The 17,960-nt window shown below is 36.6% G+C and overlaps 2 protein-coding genes across 2 annotated transcripts; one reads left to right on the top strand and one right to left on the bottom strand.

Moving 5' to 3' along the window:
• Nucleotides 1–1,667: 1,667 nt before the first annotated feature.
• Nucleotides 1,668–3,766, top strand: LOC131622383 (uncharacterized). The gene is made up of 2 exons (XM_058893413.1): nucleotides 1,668–3,190; nucleotides 3,678–3,766. Exon 1 carries the CDS (start codon nucleotides 1,857–1,859, stop codon nucleotides 3,180–3,182), a length of 1,326 nt encoding a protein of 441 aa, XP_058749396.1. The 5' UTR covers nucleotides 1,668–1,856; the 3' UTR covers nucleotides 3,183–3,190; nucleotides 3,678–3,766.
• Nucleotides 3,767–9,713: 5,947 nt separating this feature from the next.
• LOC131644864 (receptor-like protein 51) lies at nucleotides 9,714–12,400 on the bottom strand. Its single transcript, XM_058915477.1, has one exon. The coding sequence runs from the start codon at nucleotides 12,184–12,186 to the stop codon at nucleotides 10,903–10,905; it is 1,284 nt and encodes a 427-aa protein (XP_058771460.1). The 5' UTR covers nucleotides 12,187–12,400; the 3' UTR covers nucleotides 9,714–10,902.
• Between the last annotated feature and the right edge of the window lie 5,560 nt (nucleotides 12,401–17,960).

The raw sequence follows: 17,960 nt of genomic DNA, 5'->3' as shown, positions 1-17,960 counted from the left end.
TGTCGAAAGAGTACGAGAAAGGGGTATGGGAATTCGTTGAGTTTGCGGTTGCGCACTCCGAAGACCCGCTTCGAATGTCGTGTCCTTGCTTGGGTTGCTGTTATGGAGGTAAGGTTGACGGGAATAAGTTGGCATCCCATTTACTACGGTTTGGAATTGATAGAAGTTATACATGTTGGACAATGCATGGTGAGAAAAGTAACGGGAATGCTGAGTCGAGATGTAATAGGAAGTATGCTTCAAACGACGATTGCACAGACACATACGATTGCGATCGAGTCGAAGAGATTGCAGAAGCGCTTGAAGAAGATCTTGCGGATTGTCCCAAAATGTTTGAGAGGTTGGTAAGCGATGCAGAGAAACCGTTGTATGATGGTTGTTCAAAATTCACAAGATTGTCTGCGGTGTTAAAGTTGTACAACTTAAAGGCGGACAATGGATGGTCGGATAAAAGTTTCACAGAGTTATTAGCCCTTATGAAAGATATGCTACCAAAGGATAATGTTCTTCCCAATCGAACGTATGAAGCCAAAAAGATGTTGTCCTCTATTGGCATGAGCTATGATAAGATACATGCATGTCCAAACGATTGCGTTTTGTTTCAAAACGAGTATGCAGCGTTGAATGAGTGTCCTAAATGTGGTGCCCCTCGATATAAGAAAAAGTTGTCTCCTGCTAAAGTCTTATGGTATTTTCCTATAATTCCGAGATTTAGACGCATGTATCGTAGTGAGACCGATTCAAGACACTTGACTTGGCATGCAGATGAAAGAATTATTGATGGAAAGTTGCGACATCCGGCAGACTCACCACAATGGTCGAAAGTTGATACTGATTATCCTGAATTTGGAAAAGAAGCAAGAAACCTTCGGTTGTCATTGTCTACTGATGGAATGAACCCGCATGGTATTCAAAGTATCTCGCATAGCACATGGCATGTGATTCTTATGATATATAACCTACCTCCGTGGCTATGTATGAAGCGTAAGTACATGATGTTATCTATGCTAATTTCTGGGCCTAAACAACCAGGGAATGACATAGACTTATACTTGGCACCGTTAATCGAAGATTTAAAGTTTTTGTGGGAGAACGGTGTGGAGGTTTACGATGGGTATAGGAAGGAAAGTTTCAACTTGAGGGCGATGTTGTTTGGAACAATTAATGATTTTCCAGCATACGGAAATCTATCCGGGTACAGCAATAAAGGTCAAAAGGCGTGTCCTGTTTGTGAAGATGAAACCGATACGACACGATTGGAGCTTTGTCAGAAGAATGTCTTTCTCGGCCATCGTAGATTCTTAAATTCTAATCATCACTACCGTGGATGGAGAAAAGCATTCAATGGAAAGGCCGAACATCATACAGCCCCGCCTTTTTTGTCTGGTGATCAAATTTTTGAAAAGGTGAAAGATGTGAGCACTCAGTTTGGCAAGCCTTTTGCACATTCACTTGTCAAGGGTGGGTGGAAGAAGAAGTCAATTTTTTTTGAACTTCCATATTGGAAGTCGTTGTACGTAAGACATTTCCTGGATGTTATGCATATTGAAAAAAATGTATTTGACAGCGTCATAGGTACGTTACTCAATATACAAGGAAAGTCTAAGGATGGCCTCAAAATAAGGAAGGACATGGTAAACATGGGAATGAGAACTGAATTGGGACCCGTGATGAAAGGAAAACGAACATATCTGCCACCTGCTGTTTACACTCTATCTAGAAAGGAGAAGAAAACATTGTGTAAGTTCCTCAGTGAAGTTAAAGTTCCAGAAGGCTACTCTTCAGATATTAGAAGACTTGTGTCCATGAAAGACCTCAAGTAAAAGAGTTTGAAGACGCATGATTGCCATGTTATAATGGAACACTTTTTACCAATAGGTATACGTTCTATTCTGCCAGAAAAAGTAAGAAGCGCAATAACTAAGCTGTGTTTCTTCTTCAGGTCAATTTGCAGTAAGGTGGTCGATCCCGCGATCTTACCAACATTGCAAAAAGAGATAGTTGTTACTTTATGTGATCTTGAAATGTATTTTCCTCCCTCGTTTTTTGACATAATGGTTCATCTAGTCGTTCATCTTGTGAAAGAGACACAATTGTGCGGACCAGCTTATATGAGATGGATGTACCCTGCTGAACGTTATATGAAAATATTAAAAGGGTACGTGAAAAACAGAAGTCGACCGGAGGGTTGTATTGCCGAACGATACGTTGTTGAAGAAGCGGTTGAGTTTTGTACTGAATATCTGTCAAATGTTCAATCAATTGGACTCCCCAAATCTCATATTGTCGAAAAAAAAGAAGGAAAAAGGCTAATTGGAAATAAAGTTGTGACAGTATCAATGGTCGAACGGGATCAAGCGCACTTGTATGTTCTGCACAATGAGATTGAGGTTGAGCCGTATGTTGAAATGCACAAGGTTGTTCTCCGAGATTTAAATCCAAATAGAAATGAGAACTGGATAGTACGAGAGCACAATCGAAGTTTCATACCGTGGTTTAGGGATCATATTTATTCAAAGTATCATTCAGATCCTGCTTCAGTAACAGAAAGGTTGAGATGTTTAGCCTATGGTCCAAGTGTAATTGTGCTTTCTTATAGCGCATACGCAATTAATGGATACACATTTTATACCAAAGAACAGGATGATAAAAGTACTATGCAAAATAGTGGTGTTACCTTGGTAGCTGAAGCAATGCACATATCAAGTGCGAATGACTTAAATCCGAAATTTGCAAATTTGTCATATTTTGGGGTTATCGAGCGCATTTTGGTGTTTGATTACGCGAAGTTTCAGATTCCTGTATTTGGTTGCAAGTGGGTTGAAAATAATAGTGGCATACGAATGGATAAGTCAGGATTTTTGCCAGTGGATCTCAATAGGGTAGGGTACAAAGATGAGCCTTTCATTCTAGCCTCTCAAGCTAAACAAGTGTTCTATGTCAATGATCCGACAAGTACGAAATGGTCTATAGTGCTTTTATCTAACAAAATAGTTGATGAAAACATTGAAGATCAAGGTGATATTGGTGTTGGCATTGAATCTTGTACAAGAAACGATCAAAATGAGAATGAATCGTGTACTAGAAATGATCATAATGAGGGTATTTGGATCAATCCAACCGTCCGCGTTGTTAAGAGACGCGTAGAACACAATCCTACCAAGAAAAGAAAGAGACGTTAGTGATAAAGGTAATAGTATACATATTCCGACAAATTTGCTTTATTCAATTTGTACCGATTGTTTTATTCAATAGTATAGTACTTATTCAATTTTGGTACATATTCTCGTTTTGTACATAACTTTTGAACCATGTATCCGTTTGTTGACTTCTTTACATGTAACTATACTATTTTGACGATTCCGGAGCTGCTCATGCACTTATCTTTACATTTCGGGACTGTTTTTTTATCGGTTTTGCTTCTGCCCGTAATCAAAAGTCGGGCTTAGGGTCTGAATTTTGGAAAACCGACTTTATTTTTGAGTCCGTGGGGACGTTTTACCATAGCCATGTAAATTTCGTTAAATTCCGACAACTTTCTTTTTTGACGCTTATTTTGATTTGTACCGATTTCGTTTCCGATTTACTTGTACATGCATGGTTTGACTTCCATTTGACTTTTATAGATTGTTAGCTTATTAATAGTGTACTAATGTGCTTTAGTTTGTTTGATACAGGTTCAATGGCTCCGGATAGAGATGCTCCACCTGAAAACTCACAAGAAAACTCACAAGAAAGAGATGCTCAAGAAAGAGATGCCACAGATACAAATGCTCCACCTGATACTGAAGCAAAAGAAGTTGCACGAGGCATCACCATTATGAAGGGAATCATTCGACATAGAGACCAAGGATTAGTATACCGTTTGGATTGGAATTTTGATAAACAAGCAATTGGTCCTAATTCTGCAAAGTTGACAAGCTATATTGGTACACTTGTTCGTATGCATATTCCGATCTCCATAGCTAAATGGAATCTGAAAAGCGAAGAGTTGGATGCGGAAAAAAAAAAGCGATTTGGGACGAGCTTCAGGTATATATCATATATGGTTAATTGTTGTTATTATCTTGACGATAAATTGTTTAAATTACTTATACTAACACACTATGCGTATGTTTTTTTGCAGAGGACTTTTGAGATACCAGATGATCGTAGACGCTACATACTGAGTTTGGCCGGCAAAAGATATAGAGGGTGGAAGGCTTTTTTGACAAACACCTATCTTAAGGATAAAGATGGAAACTTTCTTGAAGAGGCACCGGGACGGCCAAAAAAGTATGAGATCTTCATTGATGAAAAAGATTGGGCTGAGTTTGTAAATCAAAGAGATGAAGATTTTCGGAAAAGGAGTGCCACGAATAGTGCGAGAGCATCCAAACGCGTGTATCCATACAAAAAAGGGCGTATGGGATATGCACGCTTAGAGGATAAACTTGTAAGTAAATAGAAATGCATTTTAATTAATTGTCTAAATGTGTTTTATTTGACGATTTTATCATTTGTGTCAATGCATAGTTAGAGGAGTCTAAAAGTGAGGAAACTTCACTTCCTGAACATGTGTTGTGGAAGGAAGCTCGTGTGGGCAAGAATCGAGCTGTCGATCCCGATGTTCAGAGAGTTTATGCTGAATGTGTAAGTATAATACTGTGTCTTTAATTAAATCAAATGTTTTTTAATATATAAATGATTTTTTATCTCCACTAATAATTATTGAAATGTAAATGAATTACAGGAGACATTGTCGCAATCGGTGTCCACCGGTGAGGACCAGGATGATAGGAGCATACTTAGTAGAGCACTAGATGCTCCTGAGTATCCCGGTCGGGTGAGGGGTAAGGGTCATGGTGTGACTCCAACCTCTTTTTACAAGCATCCTAGGAGAAGAAATCCTTCAAATGAAGAAGTGTTGCAAAAATTGCAGGAATTTATGTATATGAGAGAAAAGTGTAATACTGCATCGGTGAAAGAAACTAGTGATAAAGCTAGTTTCAACTGTCAAAGAAAACTTCCCGAGGTAATTATAAATTTCTTTTCCTTACAAATTGTTCTATTTTATTAACGATAATGACTTTATATTTACTATTGGTTTAGGGCATTTCTTCTTGCCAACTATACTTATCGTCACCGTCTTATCGCCTAGTTGGCAAGGGAAAAGTGCACAACACTGTGGGAGATTTACTTCACCATAGACCGCTCCCGGATGGACACCTGAAAGTATCGGTGGATGTTGTATTAGATCATGATGCGGTGCTACCGGTACCTGACATGGTCTCAGAGACGACATTGCTGCGAGATGCAATAGGGTCATTTGTTGCATGGCCCTCGGAGCTCATTATCATTGGTGATGAGGTATATTCAAAACCATTATGAATCATTTAGTTTTCGAATGTCAATTTTGCACCGTTACGTTAATTATTTTTTACATTTTAATTTTAGACTGCTCCTACAAAACCCGCAATTAAGGGCAAAGGGATTTTACAGGAGGAGGAGTCTGTTGCATCACTAAAAGAGGTACATTTAAGGTGTTAATATATAATTTGAATGTAAAACTCCATGATTTTATATTTTATCGATCGTTATTTGATTTTTAGGCATCTGCTCGGGAGTCACAACAAGTGACACAGGTCGTTCGTAGCGTACCGCCTAAGGGTCCTCCGAAGCAAACGGCAAAAAAAGGTGGTGCTTTTTTTCCTCGGTATCGGACGACGCTCGGAACACTTGTTGATATGTCCGATTTGAAGGAAGGTGCTCTCCGTCAAATCAATATGGAGGAAGGTATCTTTGGTGTTGAATTCATTTCACATATTGCAATAGATGACTTGGAAGAGATTTTTACACAAGAACAACTAGGCGTCGCTAATATGCACTCGTACATCCGGTAATATTCACTCATCCGATATATTATTTAATTAGTCGAACAATTTATTCACACATTATGTTTATTATGTTTTTCACTCATCCGCTAATATGTTTATAATGTTTTTATTTAAGGTTGTTGCATGACAGAGTGTTGCGCGGGACTGCATTGTCAAACAGATTCCGTTTCGTGTCTTCCGCCCATTGCAGCGGAATGACAATTGATTCGGAACCGGAATCAGTTAGACAGCGCTTAGTCGATAGATTCATGTCATCCGGCAATACAGAAAGTCTGATTCTTTGGGCGTATAATACCCGACCAGTAGGGTTAGTTTCTCATTCTTGGTTCATTTAATCTTTGTTTCTTTTGCGTAGCAAAATTTTTATATAACCTATTGTTTTAATTTATAGAGCACACTGGTTGTTGCTTGCTATCAACCCGATAAGAGAATTGTATATTTTCTGAATTCGGTAGATGGTGAGTGGAGCAATTATCCGGCTATGAAGGAAATTATTGATTTGTAAGTGGGGTCGTTCTAAATATTCTTGTATATTTATATATTTAATTATTTGTGAGATTGATCTAAATATATGCTTTTATATTTTTGTTAGATCAATACAAGTGTTCCGAAGTCAACGAGACGCACAGGTATCCCGGACTAAATCAAACAACATTACTTGGATCAAAGTGCAGGTACATTATTTTTCACAATTTTGCTTATAATATTTATGCTACTTGATAAAACAAGACAACTATAAATTCTTATTTGTTTTCTATGTAGTGTCCGATACAGCGGAACAGTTCAGACTGCGGATACTTTGTTTTGAGGTTTATGAAAGAAATCCTTCAAATGAATCAATTAGAGATTTCAATCACGGTATGGATTTATAACTTAATTAGATAACTTCTTATAATTTATTACATTTAACTAAATCATTCATATTATGTTTTTATTCTGTAGTACTTTGACGAATTTCGTGCTGCTTCTTACCCGAAACTTAAGTTGGAAGAAATCAAAGAGGAATTGTGTCAATTTTATATTCATCAGCTATTCATGTAGTAGGATTTGTGTCGATTTGAAGAGAATATTATAGTACTCCAGAATATATGGTTACTAACTTTGTTCATATTGTTGCCAATTAATATTTGAAGTATAATATTGTTGATGTTAGAGATTTAGTTTGATTGACATAATGATGTATATATATAATTTTGGATATTATAATGGTATTATATTAGTATATATATAGTCCTACCTATGGTTGAAAATATATCGTCGAAAATATATTACTGGTCGAAAATATTACAGGTTGAAAATATATTACAGGTCGAAAATATTACAGGTTGAAAATATTCCAGGTCAAAAATATTACAGGTCGATCTGGGAGGCTGAAATTATAGGCTGCACTTTAAAATATCTCATTTAGCAACGACAGCGCTTTTAAAAAGCGCTCTTAAAGGTCCCCCTACTAAAGCGCTTTGTTACAAAAAGCGCTGCCAAAGATAAAAAAAAAAAAAGCAACCTACCAAAGCGCTTTTGGAAAAGCGCTCTAGTAGGGGAGGGGGCTACCAGAGCGCTTTTTCCAGAAAAAGCGCTCTTATAGGGGGTCTACCAGAGCGCTTTTTCCAGAAAAAGCACTCTGGTAGACCCCCCTATAAGAGCGCTTTTTCTAGAAAAAGCGCTCTTATAGGGGGGTCTACCAGAGCGCTTTTTCTGGAAAAAGCGCTCTTATAGGGGATCTACCAGAGCGCTTTTAGAAGCGCTTTCGTAGCCTACGCCAGCGCTGGCTTATGCCCGCCAAAAAACGAGCGGGGCGGGCATGCCCGCCAAGTAAAATGGGCATCAAAATCATGCCCGCCCCGCCAAGATGGCGGGCTGGCAGGCGGCGGGCGGCGGGCTTACCCGCCTATTTTTATTTATATTTTTTTAATAGGTTAATATGTTTTTTTTACCTTTTAATTAAACATTTCACTTATTTTTTAAAACAATTTTTTATAAAAGTAATTTTTTAACAAATTTACTCTAAAAAATATTACATATATTTATAAATAAATGTATAAAATAAACCATCAATAATTCCAATTACTAGAATTAACTACTAAAAGAGTGAGTTTTGGAGGAGGAGCGGGTTTTGGCGAGCGGCGGGCTTTGGCGGGGCGGGCTTTGGCGAGCGGCGAGCCTAAAATCCCAACCCAACCCGCCAATTTTTGGCGGGTGCGCGGGCGGCCTGGCGGGCCCCGGCCCGTTTTGCCACCCCTAGATATACCTTAGACAATCGGTTTTTTATCGGTATTTGACTTCCAATTTTTGAAACAACATTCAACTCCTTATCAATTTCAATGCTTGTTGCGATTCAATTCTCTTGTCGTGATCTCAACCATTGGAGTTTCTCTTGTCGTGGTCTCAATTATTGGAGTTGTATTTGAGTCTTATATTAAGAGTTTAATAGTAGTGCACTTTCATATTTTTCTTCTTCTTCTTTATCTCTTAGAGGGGGATGATTTTTTATCAAAATCACCCCTCTAAATCGTTCTTGTTCCTCTATTAATTAAATAAGTGATTTTCACATATATTTAGTGTTTTTTTTTTTGATTTCGTCTTTTTAGTGCGTTGTTGTTTGTTTTGATTTCCCGTCTTTGTGCGGTGTTTTTTGTTTTTCTGTCTTTGTGCGGTGTTCATTTATTTCAAGTTGAAAGACGAGTTTCGGTTCAGTGCAGATCCAATATATGACTTTGGTGCCATTAACGCTACATATCCGGAGGCATAAATATTTCCGACATTTCAATATAGTCATTGTTATTTTTGTAGGTATATGCAATTTGTTGTTTTATGCTATTAACATGGGTGGTGTGAGTTTGTTTGTAGATTCATCCTTTTTGTTTTTGGCGATTTTTAATTTGTATTGCAACAATGTACTCTATCAATTGAAATGAATGAATATTTATTTTTACTAAAAAAAAATAGTAGTGCACTTTCATTATAGTAAAGTAGTATTATACAGTTATTTAATCAGAATATTTTAAAATGTTAAATCATAAACATTATCGGTGCATCATCTATGTTTATTTAAATTGACTTCTTGAAACATCAAACTTTGATTTTTCATTCATTCTGCGAAAATTGAATCTAAACCTACACTACAAGTGAGGGTTGATATTAAAGTTAAATTTGAGCATCACATTGCTATGATTTTTGGACTTTGTAAGGTATATGTTTGAGAATTTGTTCTAACCTATTTATTTCAATTTGGCACTTGTTTTTGTATAATTTTATCAAAATGTTTATAGTAAAAGTGTTCTAATTTTTATAAACAAAAAATTATAGTTTTTAAGATTTAGATTAACATATCAGATTTACAAAAATAATTATTTGTAGTTTTTTCTAGTTTTTCGCGAATTTATGAAAATACTAATATAAAAATATAGATTGTACATCTATTTTTTAAAAACCGATGTAAAATCATAATTTGTTTTCAAAAATTTATAATTTTATACCAATTTTTTCAAAAATTCAACAAAAATTCATATTTTTCATAATGGATTTTTCAAATATCCTATATTAAATCGTGGGTTCTTAAAACACGACAATAATTTTAATCGGGTTTTTCAAATATTCAAAAAACTATAAATATACTGAGTTTATAAAAAAATTCGATAATATTAATTATTTTTTATTGGTCTAACAGATATGAACTATCAGATTTTAAAAAATATAAAAAATTAATAAATCAAAAAATCTTAGTGTTAACCTCATTTTCTATAGATCTATTCAATATGAACTACTAAATTTTAAAACTAAATTTTTAAAAATCCAGAAATTAATACGATTTTCTCTGAGTTTCTAAAAGTTCGGGTAAAATTACATATTGGATTTTTTAATTGACCTACTGAATTTGTCAACAATTTTTTAGTGAAAATTATGAAAAGTACATTTTGGTCAATATAAATAATAGGAGGGTGGCATGTCAAATTCAAAGGGCAGCAAGACAAATTCTCTATATGTTTAAACGCTCTCATCTTTTGCCAGCCTTTGACTATGAAATGCATTTATATTTAACATCATATAAAAAGCTCTGTTGACATCAATATTTAGTTCTAAATTTCTTGCTGGCCAACAAACGATTACGCCATAATAAACTAGTTGAAATAGTGAAGGCGACAATGACAAATTGACAATCTAATAAAAGGGAACACAATTTAATCTCAATGAAATAACTCTATCTCAATGATAATAACATAAATTACAAATCTCTCTTTACATGGACAGTTTTGTATTTAAAGACATGTGTCATACACCAAACACGCTTTTATTAAGAGGTATAGTGCTACATGGGACAAAACATGTGAATTAAACTAGCACAAAACATTAATAAATTGATGCTTATAAAACACACAAATGTATTATGAGAGGATCAATCAAGCACATGGTGAAGAAGAAGAAGAAGCAAACACAAAGCTGGCATATGATGAAGGTAGGTCACAGCACATATCCAATCCAATCACCTAAAGCAGCACATGCCATAAAATTGGACCAAATATTTACAATCATACATACAACATCATTATATACTCCACTCAACAAACCATCATCATCCACCTGAACTGCTATATCTCCAACTCATGCTAAACAAATCTGTTCTCCAAAAGTTGTACCCACAAATAATGTATTCGCATTTTAAGCCATTTCTAGCCCAACATGACATGAGTGTCATCATATCTTTTCCAGCCATTTTTCTTCCCAAAATGAATCCAAATTTTATGTCAAACAAACTAAACACAAACAAAGTTGAGAGTAATGTAAAAAACTAAACTCAATGTAATGAACAAACAAATGCATCAATGACTTGGTTGTTCATTTAGTGGACACATTTTACATAACTTCCTATCAAAATGTAACAATGGCATTTTTTTTGGGTGATTTCCATTTTTGTTCTAAGTAATAATTGTATAATAATAAATAAATATTAAATATAAGAAACAAGCCCTCTGAACTTAACACAAATAATCAATTTTCCTAATCTAAAAACCCAAAATCAAAACTTTCTTCAACGACAACATTTAGAGCAAACAATCAAAAAAACAATAAGAAAAACAATGGAAGAAAGTGCAATAGCCACACCAAGAACAAACTTGTTAGGCCCATGATGACTATCCTTCTTATGCTTGCTACCACCATCATCATCACTATCATCATAATCATCATCACTGCTATCATCTGCAGAAGAATCCTTCGAAGGCGGCGGCGACACCGGCTTCCCGTATTTATCACAAGGAGAAACACCAAGTTTCAACTTCGAAGACAAAACTGAATGATTGTAACACAAATTGCTATTCCCACCGAGTTTGAAAACTTCTAACCCCTTTATGAAAGTGAGGTTAAAGGGAACAACACCATGGAGGTTATTGTTAGCTAGATTCAAGTATTTTATACTCTTCATTTCAGATATGAACTTTGGGATTGACCCGTTGAGTTGATTTGAACTCAGATCCAAATGAAGTAAGCCAGGGATAGCAGAGATTGAATCTGGGATGGACCCAGAAAATGAATTTGAAGCTAAAGAGAGGTTTTTGAGAGAAATCAAGTCACCAATGGAAGAGGGTATTTCACCGGCAAGTTTGTTTGAAGAAAGATTCAAACTTTGAAGACTATCAAGCATGGTGATTGAAATGGGTATGTTTCCTTTAAGCTGATTACCTGAAAAATCAACATGGGTGAGATTGGAATGAATGTGACCAGGTAAGAAACCAGTGAGGTTAGCATGAGAAACAGTTAAGGTTTTGAGGTAGTTCATGTGGCCGAGTAAGACGTAAGGGCCAGAAGCTTTGACTTGGACATTTGAGACGGTGAGATCGGTGAGATTCTGAAGCTGAGAGAGCCAGACGCCGGAGACTCTGCGGAGGCTGTTGATGCAGGTGAAGGTTGTGAGAGATGAGATGAGTTGGGGAGGGAAGTGGATAGGTGAGATGGGGCAGTTGATGAGGTTGAGTGAGGTGAGGGTGGAGAGAGATTTGAGGGCGGTGAAAGAGAGGGAGACGTAGGAGGAGCAGTTGGAGAGGGTTAGGGAGATGAGGTGGCGGAAGGGTTTTGAGGAGTCGCAGAGGGTTGCATTGTGGAAGGAGGGTTGGGAACATGGGTCTTTTGAGGTTGGGATGTTGAGGGATTGTAGGGCTGTGATTTGTTTTGGATCAAGAGTGGATTTTGATGGGGTTGAAGGTGTTGAGGGTGGTGAGGATGTGGGAGATGGGGTTGGTGGGAGAGGGAGAGAGGGAGATTGGGTTGTAATGGTGGTGGAGAGGGAGAGGAAGAGAATGAGGAGAAGTGGTTTCATGGTTGAGAAACATGTACATGTGTTTGATGTTTGTGAGATGAAAACAAATGAATCTAGGAGTGTGTTTGAGTTTTTGAGATTGAGGACTGAAATGAGGTTGATTAATGTTGTACTGTGTTGGGTTTGTTGTTACTAATTAAGTATGTATCAGAGGTGACCTGGTCACAGTTGGAGATTAGATTGGGAGAGAACTTGTTTGTTCCATTTGATTTGGAGATATCTACATAGTTTTATATTTCATTTTAGTTTTTGTTAAAGAGTAATAACGGTTGAGTGAAAAAAAAAATAACGGTTGGAAATTGAGGAGAATAAAAAAAGTCTCTTGTTGATTTACAAACGATGGGAAGGAAATAAAATAATTTTAAATATTACTGGAGATTTAGTTGTACATGGTGGGGTTGCACATGCAAATGTAAGGACAGCAGGCATCATATTTATCTATAATCAATTACCAATATTTAAAAAATATCGTCATAGTAGAAAATGATATATATATATATATATATATATATATATATATATATATATATATATATATATATATATATATATATATATTAATTTAATACCAATCAAATCATCACGCTCTCCATTAAATCAAAAAAGGCTAGCATAGATAAAATTTTATATTTTTATATTAAAATATTGTCATTAAAATTTGAATTTCGAATTTCAGAGCTGTATATAAATATTAGTGATTTTTAATATTTTAACTATGTATTAAAAAAGTTTAAAAAATTTAAAATTATTATTTAAAATATCAATAATAATTGTTATAATTCTAAATAATTTGAATACTGTTGTACTATGAGAAAATTTACTTGTTAAAATATTTAAAATATTATGATTTAACTAAATATTTCAATTAGTCCAAACATTCTAGTAATATTTTAATAGATTGTCTTTAGGAAAAGGATTCTTTCCTATGAAAATTTGATTGGAGGAGAAGTAGTGTTCATCCACACCTTTAACAAAATTTATATTTTATATTTTATAATTTTTTGATTTTTGATTTTAAGGTTGAGATTTCACTACATATATACTCTGTGGGAGAAAATCCACTCCCATGTTTTTAAGGTTGTGCTGCACATTTATCAACAAACTAAATAAGAAAGTTGTACACTCGAGATGTATATTTTGAGTGGGATTAACTTAAACACATCGTTTTTTACAAGTCTCGTGTTTGGGAGATTTATGTACATCTAGGACGTCTATCTCAGCATTGTCCGCCGCTATCTGACCGTCCTATGCGTACATCTGAGATGTGCATCCTGAATGTACTAGCATCTCGCCTGACATTACCAGGTCGTCCGCATCCACTCCTCCTATCAAACTGTCTTCATTACATGAGACATCCTCATTAAGTAGAATTTAATTCCCTTTACGATCTCCCAGGAAACAAGGAAACTACGGAAGTTAAGATTTATGAATAAAGAGATAATGCCAGGACTAGAGATAACACTAAAAGAATAGTAGTAGCCTAGATATGTTAGAGGACAAGCATAAAACTCATAATACAATGTGGCTTCTCCCACCAGTTTCGGGGAAGTCTTCACATTGTTCTTCAAGAACAGTTGGCGCCCACCGTGGGGCCTGGTAAAACTCTCTCAGGCCGCACAAATTGCTAATAGACGGACAAGAAGCAGGGAAACAGTTATGGTCAGAGATTCCAAGCCATGAACAATTACAAAACACTGTAATCGAACTTCAGCAACAACATCCTCAACCTTCCCCCGAGGATAAGGACCTTGATGATCCTATCGATACTCAGCCGTTATCCAAAGAAATCTGGAACGATGAGGTTCTCGAGAACTTCAAACCTTCTCAACTCTTGTCGTTCAATGGTAAACAAGACCCGCATGAGCATATTCTGACCGCCAATATTCAAATGGCAATCATCAGGGCAAGTGAGTCACTTAAATGCAAGGTGATGGTTGTGACTTTGAAAGAGGATGCCTTACGTTGGTAAATGGGATTACCCAAGCATTCGGTAATCAGTTATTGGGATCTAGCCAAGATGTTGATACACCAGTTCTCCGACAGCAAACATCGAAAGGTTTCGACCACCGGTCTCTTCAATGTATGGCAGGGTCAAGATGAAACATTGAGAGAATGTGTGGCGCGCTTTAACAAAAAAACTATAAAGGTGGCCAATCCCAACCAAGATTTGTTCGTGGGAGCTTTCCAGAATGGGATAAGGGTCGGACAGTTTAACAAATCATTAGCCTAGAAGCCCGCCACCTCTATGGAGGATATCACTAGTTGACGCAGTGCTACATCATAGGCGAAGAGAGCAACGCAGAGAAAAGGACCATATACGGAAAGGAGAAAGGTCTGACCGCCTGATTTGAAGTATCGGGACATGGTAAGCGTAAGGAGCAGTTATACGGGAGAAATAAACTGCCTCGGTTCAGAAGGTTTGATAGGCGGCCACTAGAGAATTTAACCCCGCTAAACACCAGTAGATAGAATCTTAATGGAAACATACATAGCACGAGTAATTCCAGAAGTCGAACCTCCCAGGGGAGATATTATGAGATCAAGTTTTAACAGTTACTACAAGTATCACAAGGTACAATGATACCACACCGAGGATTGTTTCCCTTTGAAATATGAAATTGAAAAATTCATACAAATAGGGTGCCTCCAGAAATATGACAGGGAGGAGGGCGGCCCTCTAGAGACCGCGCCAACGAGAGAGCATCCCCTACAAAACCCAAGAATGAAGATAGAGGGCGGAGTGCTCCCCGCCACACATTAAACACTATAGCTGGAGGTTTTTCAAGAAGGGGCGAGTTAAACCGATCACGGAAAAGCTACGTAAGCAAGTGATGCATGTTTTGCAGACACTCCATTCGGAGCATCCCTCGTCCGAAATCCTGATCAAAAATTTCCTGGCAAGATTTAGAAGGCATCGCCCCTCATGAAAATGACCCTATGGTGATCGATGTCCAAATAGGAAAATGGGACGTAAAACGCGTCCTCATTGACCCGGGCAGTTCGGAGGATGTTATGTACTGGGAAGATTTCTAGGGTTTAAGGCTCGACATGGACTTACTACGACCATTTAAGGGGTTGGTGGTAGGTTTCTCAAGAGAACAAGTACAGGTCCCAGGTTACATCATCCTCGGCACCGTATTTGGTAAAGGAAGGAATGCGAAGGAGACAAAAGTCATGTACATGGTCGTTAATGCCCATTTCCCTTACAATATCATCATCAAATAGTCAGCTTTCAATGCTCTCGAAGTGGCACTGTCCACCCTGTATTGACAATAAAGTTCCCGTTGGAAGACATGAATGTAGGGGTAATCAAAGGCAATCAAGAACAAGCCGGACAGTGTTATCACGATAGTTTAATGTTGCGCAAATGCTAGAAGGATACGCCAATTCATAAACCACGTGATGTCCATTTCTTGGACATTGACCCGCGGAACGAAGCCCTGAAAAACATCTTGACACCAGTCAAAGATTTAAAGAAGATACAGATCGACATAGAGCCCCATCAAACAAGACAAATAGGGACCACACTCCAAGAAGAAGAAGAATAAAATATCTGAGACTTATTAAAGAAAAACATTGACCTCTTTGCATGGTTCCTGGCAGACATGTCAGGCATCGATCCCGGCGTAGTGTGTCAATAATTGGCTATACGCCCCGAAGCGAAGGCTATAATCCAATGAAAGAGGAAAGAAGGGGAATAGAAAAGAAAGGTTGTTGAGGAAGAAGTAGGAAAACTTGTGGAGGCTCGTTTCATACAGGAGATAAAGTACTCCGCCTAGTTGGTTAATGTAGTAATGGTCAAGAAAAGCTCAGGAAAATGGAGAACTAAGAGCTGAGTCAAATCAATCAAACACACCCATAGATGAACTTAGACTTGAAATGGATGTAAGATATGTAAATAATTTGGTTTACATGATAAAGTCAAAGGCCATTTTTTAATCAACAGAAGTTCAAGAGCATGACTCGACTCCTTCAAATGAGGTAATAAATTCTTATGAATTATAAGATAAAATGTTGAACCAAACAATAAAGGATGACCTAAACGTTCCAATTTCTATTAGAAAGGGAATCAAAAAATGCACCAAACAACCCTTATATCCCTTTTCAAACTATCTTTCTTTTCATGCACCATCCTAAAGAGATCCATTTACAAGCAGCTCATTAAAACCTACAGTATTTACTCAAAGAGACGTGGATAACAGTACGTAAACCTGTGAGCGTTTTTATGGATCCAAATCTTAAATTGGGTAATACATAATAAAATGTTGCATTAGATAAAGAAATGTATCAACGTCTAGTTGGGAGATTAATTTACTTGTCTCATACTAGACTCGATATTGCATATGTTCTAAGTATGATTAGTCAGTTCATGCACCGTCCTAAAGAGATCCATTTACAAGCAGTTTATTAAAACCTACAGTATCTTAAGGGAACTCCAAGAAGAAGACAAATTTTCAAAAGAAATGGAAATACAACCCTTGAAGCCTACATTGATGCAGACTATGAAGGTTCAATTGATGATAGAAGATCCACTACAGGTTATTGCACCTTTCTTGGAGGAACTCTTGTGACTTGGAGGAGTAAGAAGAAAAATGTAGTAACACGTTGTAGTGCTAGAGCTGAATTTCGAGTCATGACACAAGGCATTTGTGAATTACTTTGGCTTAAAAATATTTTAGAAGATTTGAAAATCAAATGGGAAGGACCCGTGAAGCTCTACTGTGATAATAAGTTAGCTATCCGTATAGCACATAATCCAGTTCAACATTATTGAACTAAGCATATTGAGGTTGATGTACACTTTATTAAGGAGAAGCTTGATAGTGGGCAAATTTGCATCCCATATGTGTCCTCACAAGGGAAATTTGTGTTATACGATAGACTACGATCTAGAGGGGGTGAATAGATCCCACTAAATATTTTAAGCGTTTTTAACTTGTTTTCAAAGCGAGCAAACTGAAGTGTTTCAGGATTGAATTTTGTCTTACTCTGAACTGCTATTGGTAGAATTGAATATTGTCATACCCCAAAATTTGCCCATACTATTTCTCTTGTTCAAATTTAAATCAAGGTACAAAGCTCAAAGACACCCTCTCCTAAACAAGGCTCAAAGATTTAAGGTTTTGTTTTTCTGAAGGAAAATCAATGAACCAAATGCTCCAAAGCATCCCATATGGTCTATGATACCCCACATTATCTCCATGACAAATTTCAGGTCTCAATTCAAAACAGTCGACTAGTTTGACCTAAAAGTCAACTGTGGTCAAAGTACAGGCAAAACTCCTGATTTTTTATCAACATCCTCATATTGAAGTATCATTCACCATTTGATCAAGAATTGATCATGGTTCATCAAGGAAAGATCAGAAATCAACAATTCCAAAAGTTTCTAAATTAGGGTTTTCATAGGAGAAAGTCAACTGAACTTTGACCAGCCATAACTCCTACATGGAACATCAGAAACTTTCCATCCAAAGCTCATTTTGAAGGAAATTTGATTCTCTACAATTTTTTGTCTCACAAGTCAAGGCTAAAAATGCTTCATTTGGGAGATATGGACCAAAACATTATAGGTCCTTTTGAAAAGTCAACCAAAAGTCATTTTGTTCAAAAGAACACACAAGGAGCATGGAAATTATTTTTATATGAGACAAAAAACATTGGTTAGAGGACTCTTTAAGGTTTCTAAAAAGTCCTAGAACTCCTCCATACCTCAAAAATTGAGGGAGATATGCCTTGTCAAAGTTGGACAAATTTGAGAGGGAAAATGTGAA

The sequence above is a fragment of the Vicia villosa genome, linkage group LG1 (assembly GCF_029867415.1).
Source record: "Vicia villosa cultivar HV-30 ecotype Madison, WI linkage group LG1, Vvil1.0, whole genome shotgun sequence".
NCBI lineage: Eukaryota > Viridiplantae > Streptophyta > Magnoliopsida > Fabales > Fabaceae > Vicia > Vicia villosa.
Note: the sequence above shows the minus strand (reverse complement) of the source record. Positions and strands in the feature narration are given on the sequence as shown.

Coding starts and splice junctions, on each gene's coding strand:
- LOC131622383 (XM_058893413.1), top strand. CDS start 1,857: ATGGAACACTTTTTACCAATAGGTATACGTTCTATTCTGCCAGAAAAA.
- LOC131644864 (XM_058915477.1), bottom strand. CDS start 12,186: ATGAAACCACTTCTCCTCATTCTCTTCCTCTCCCTCTCCACCACCATT.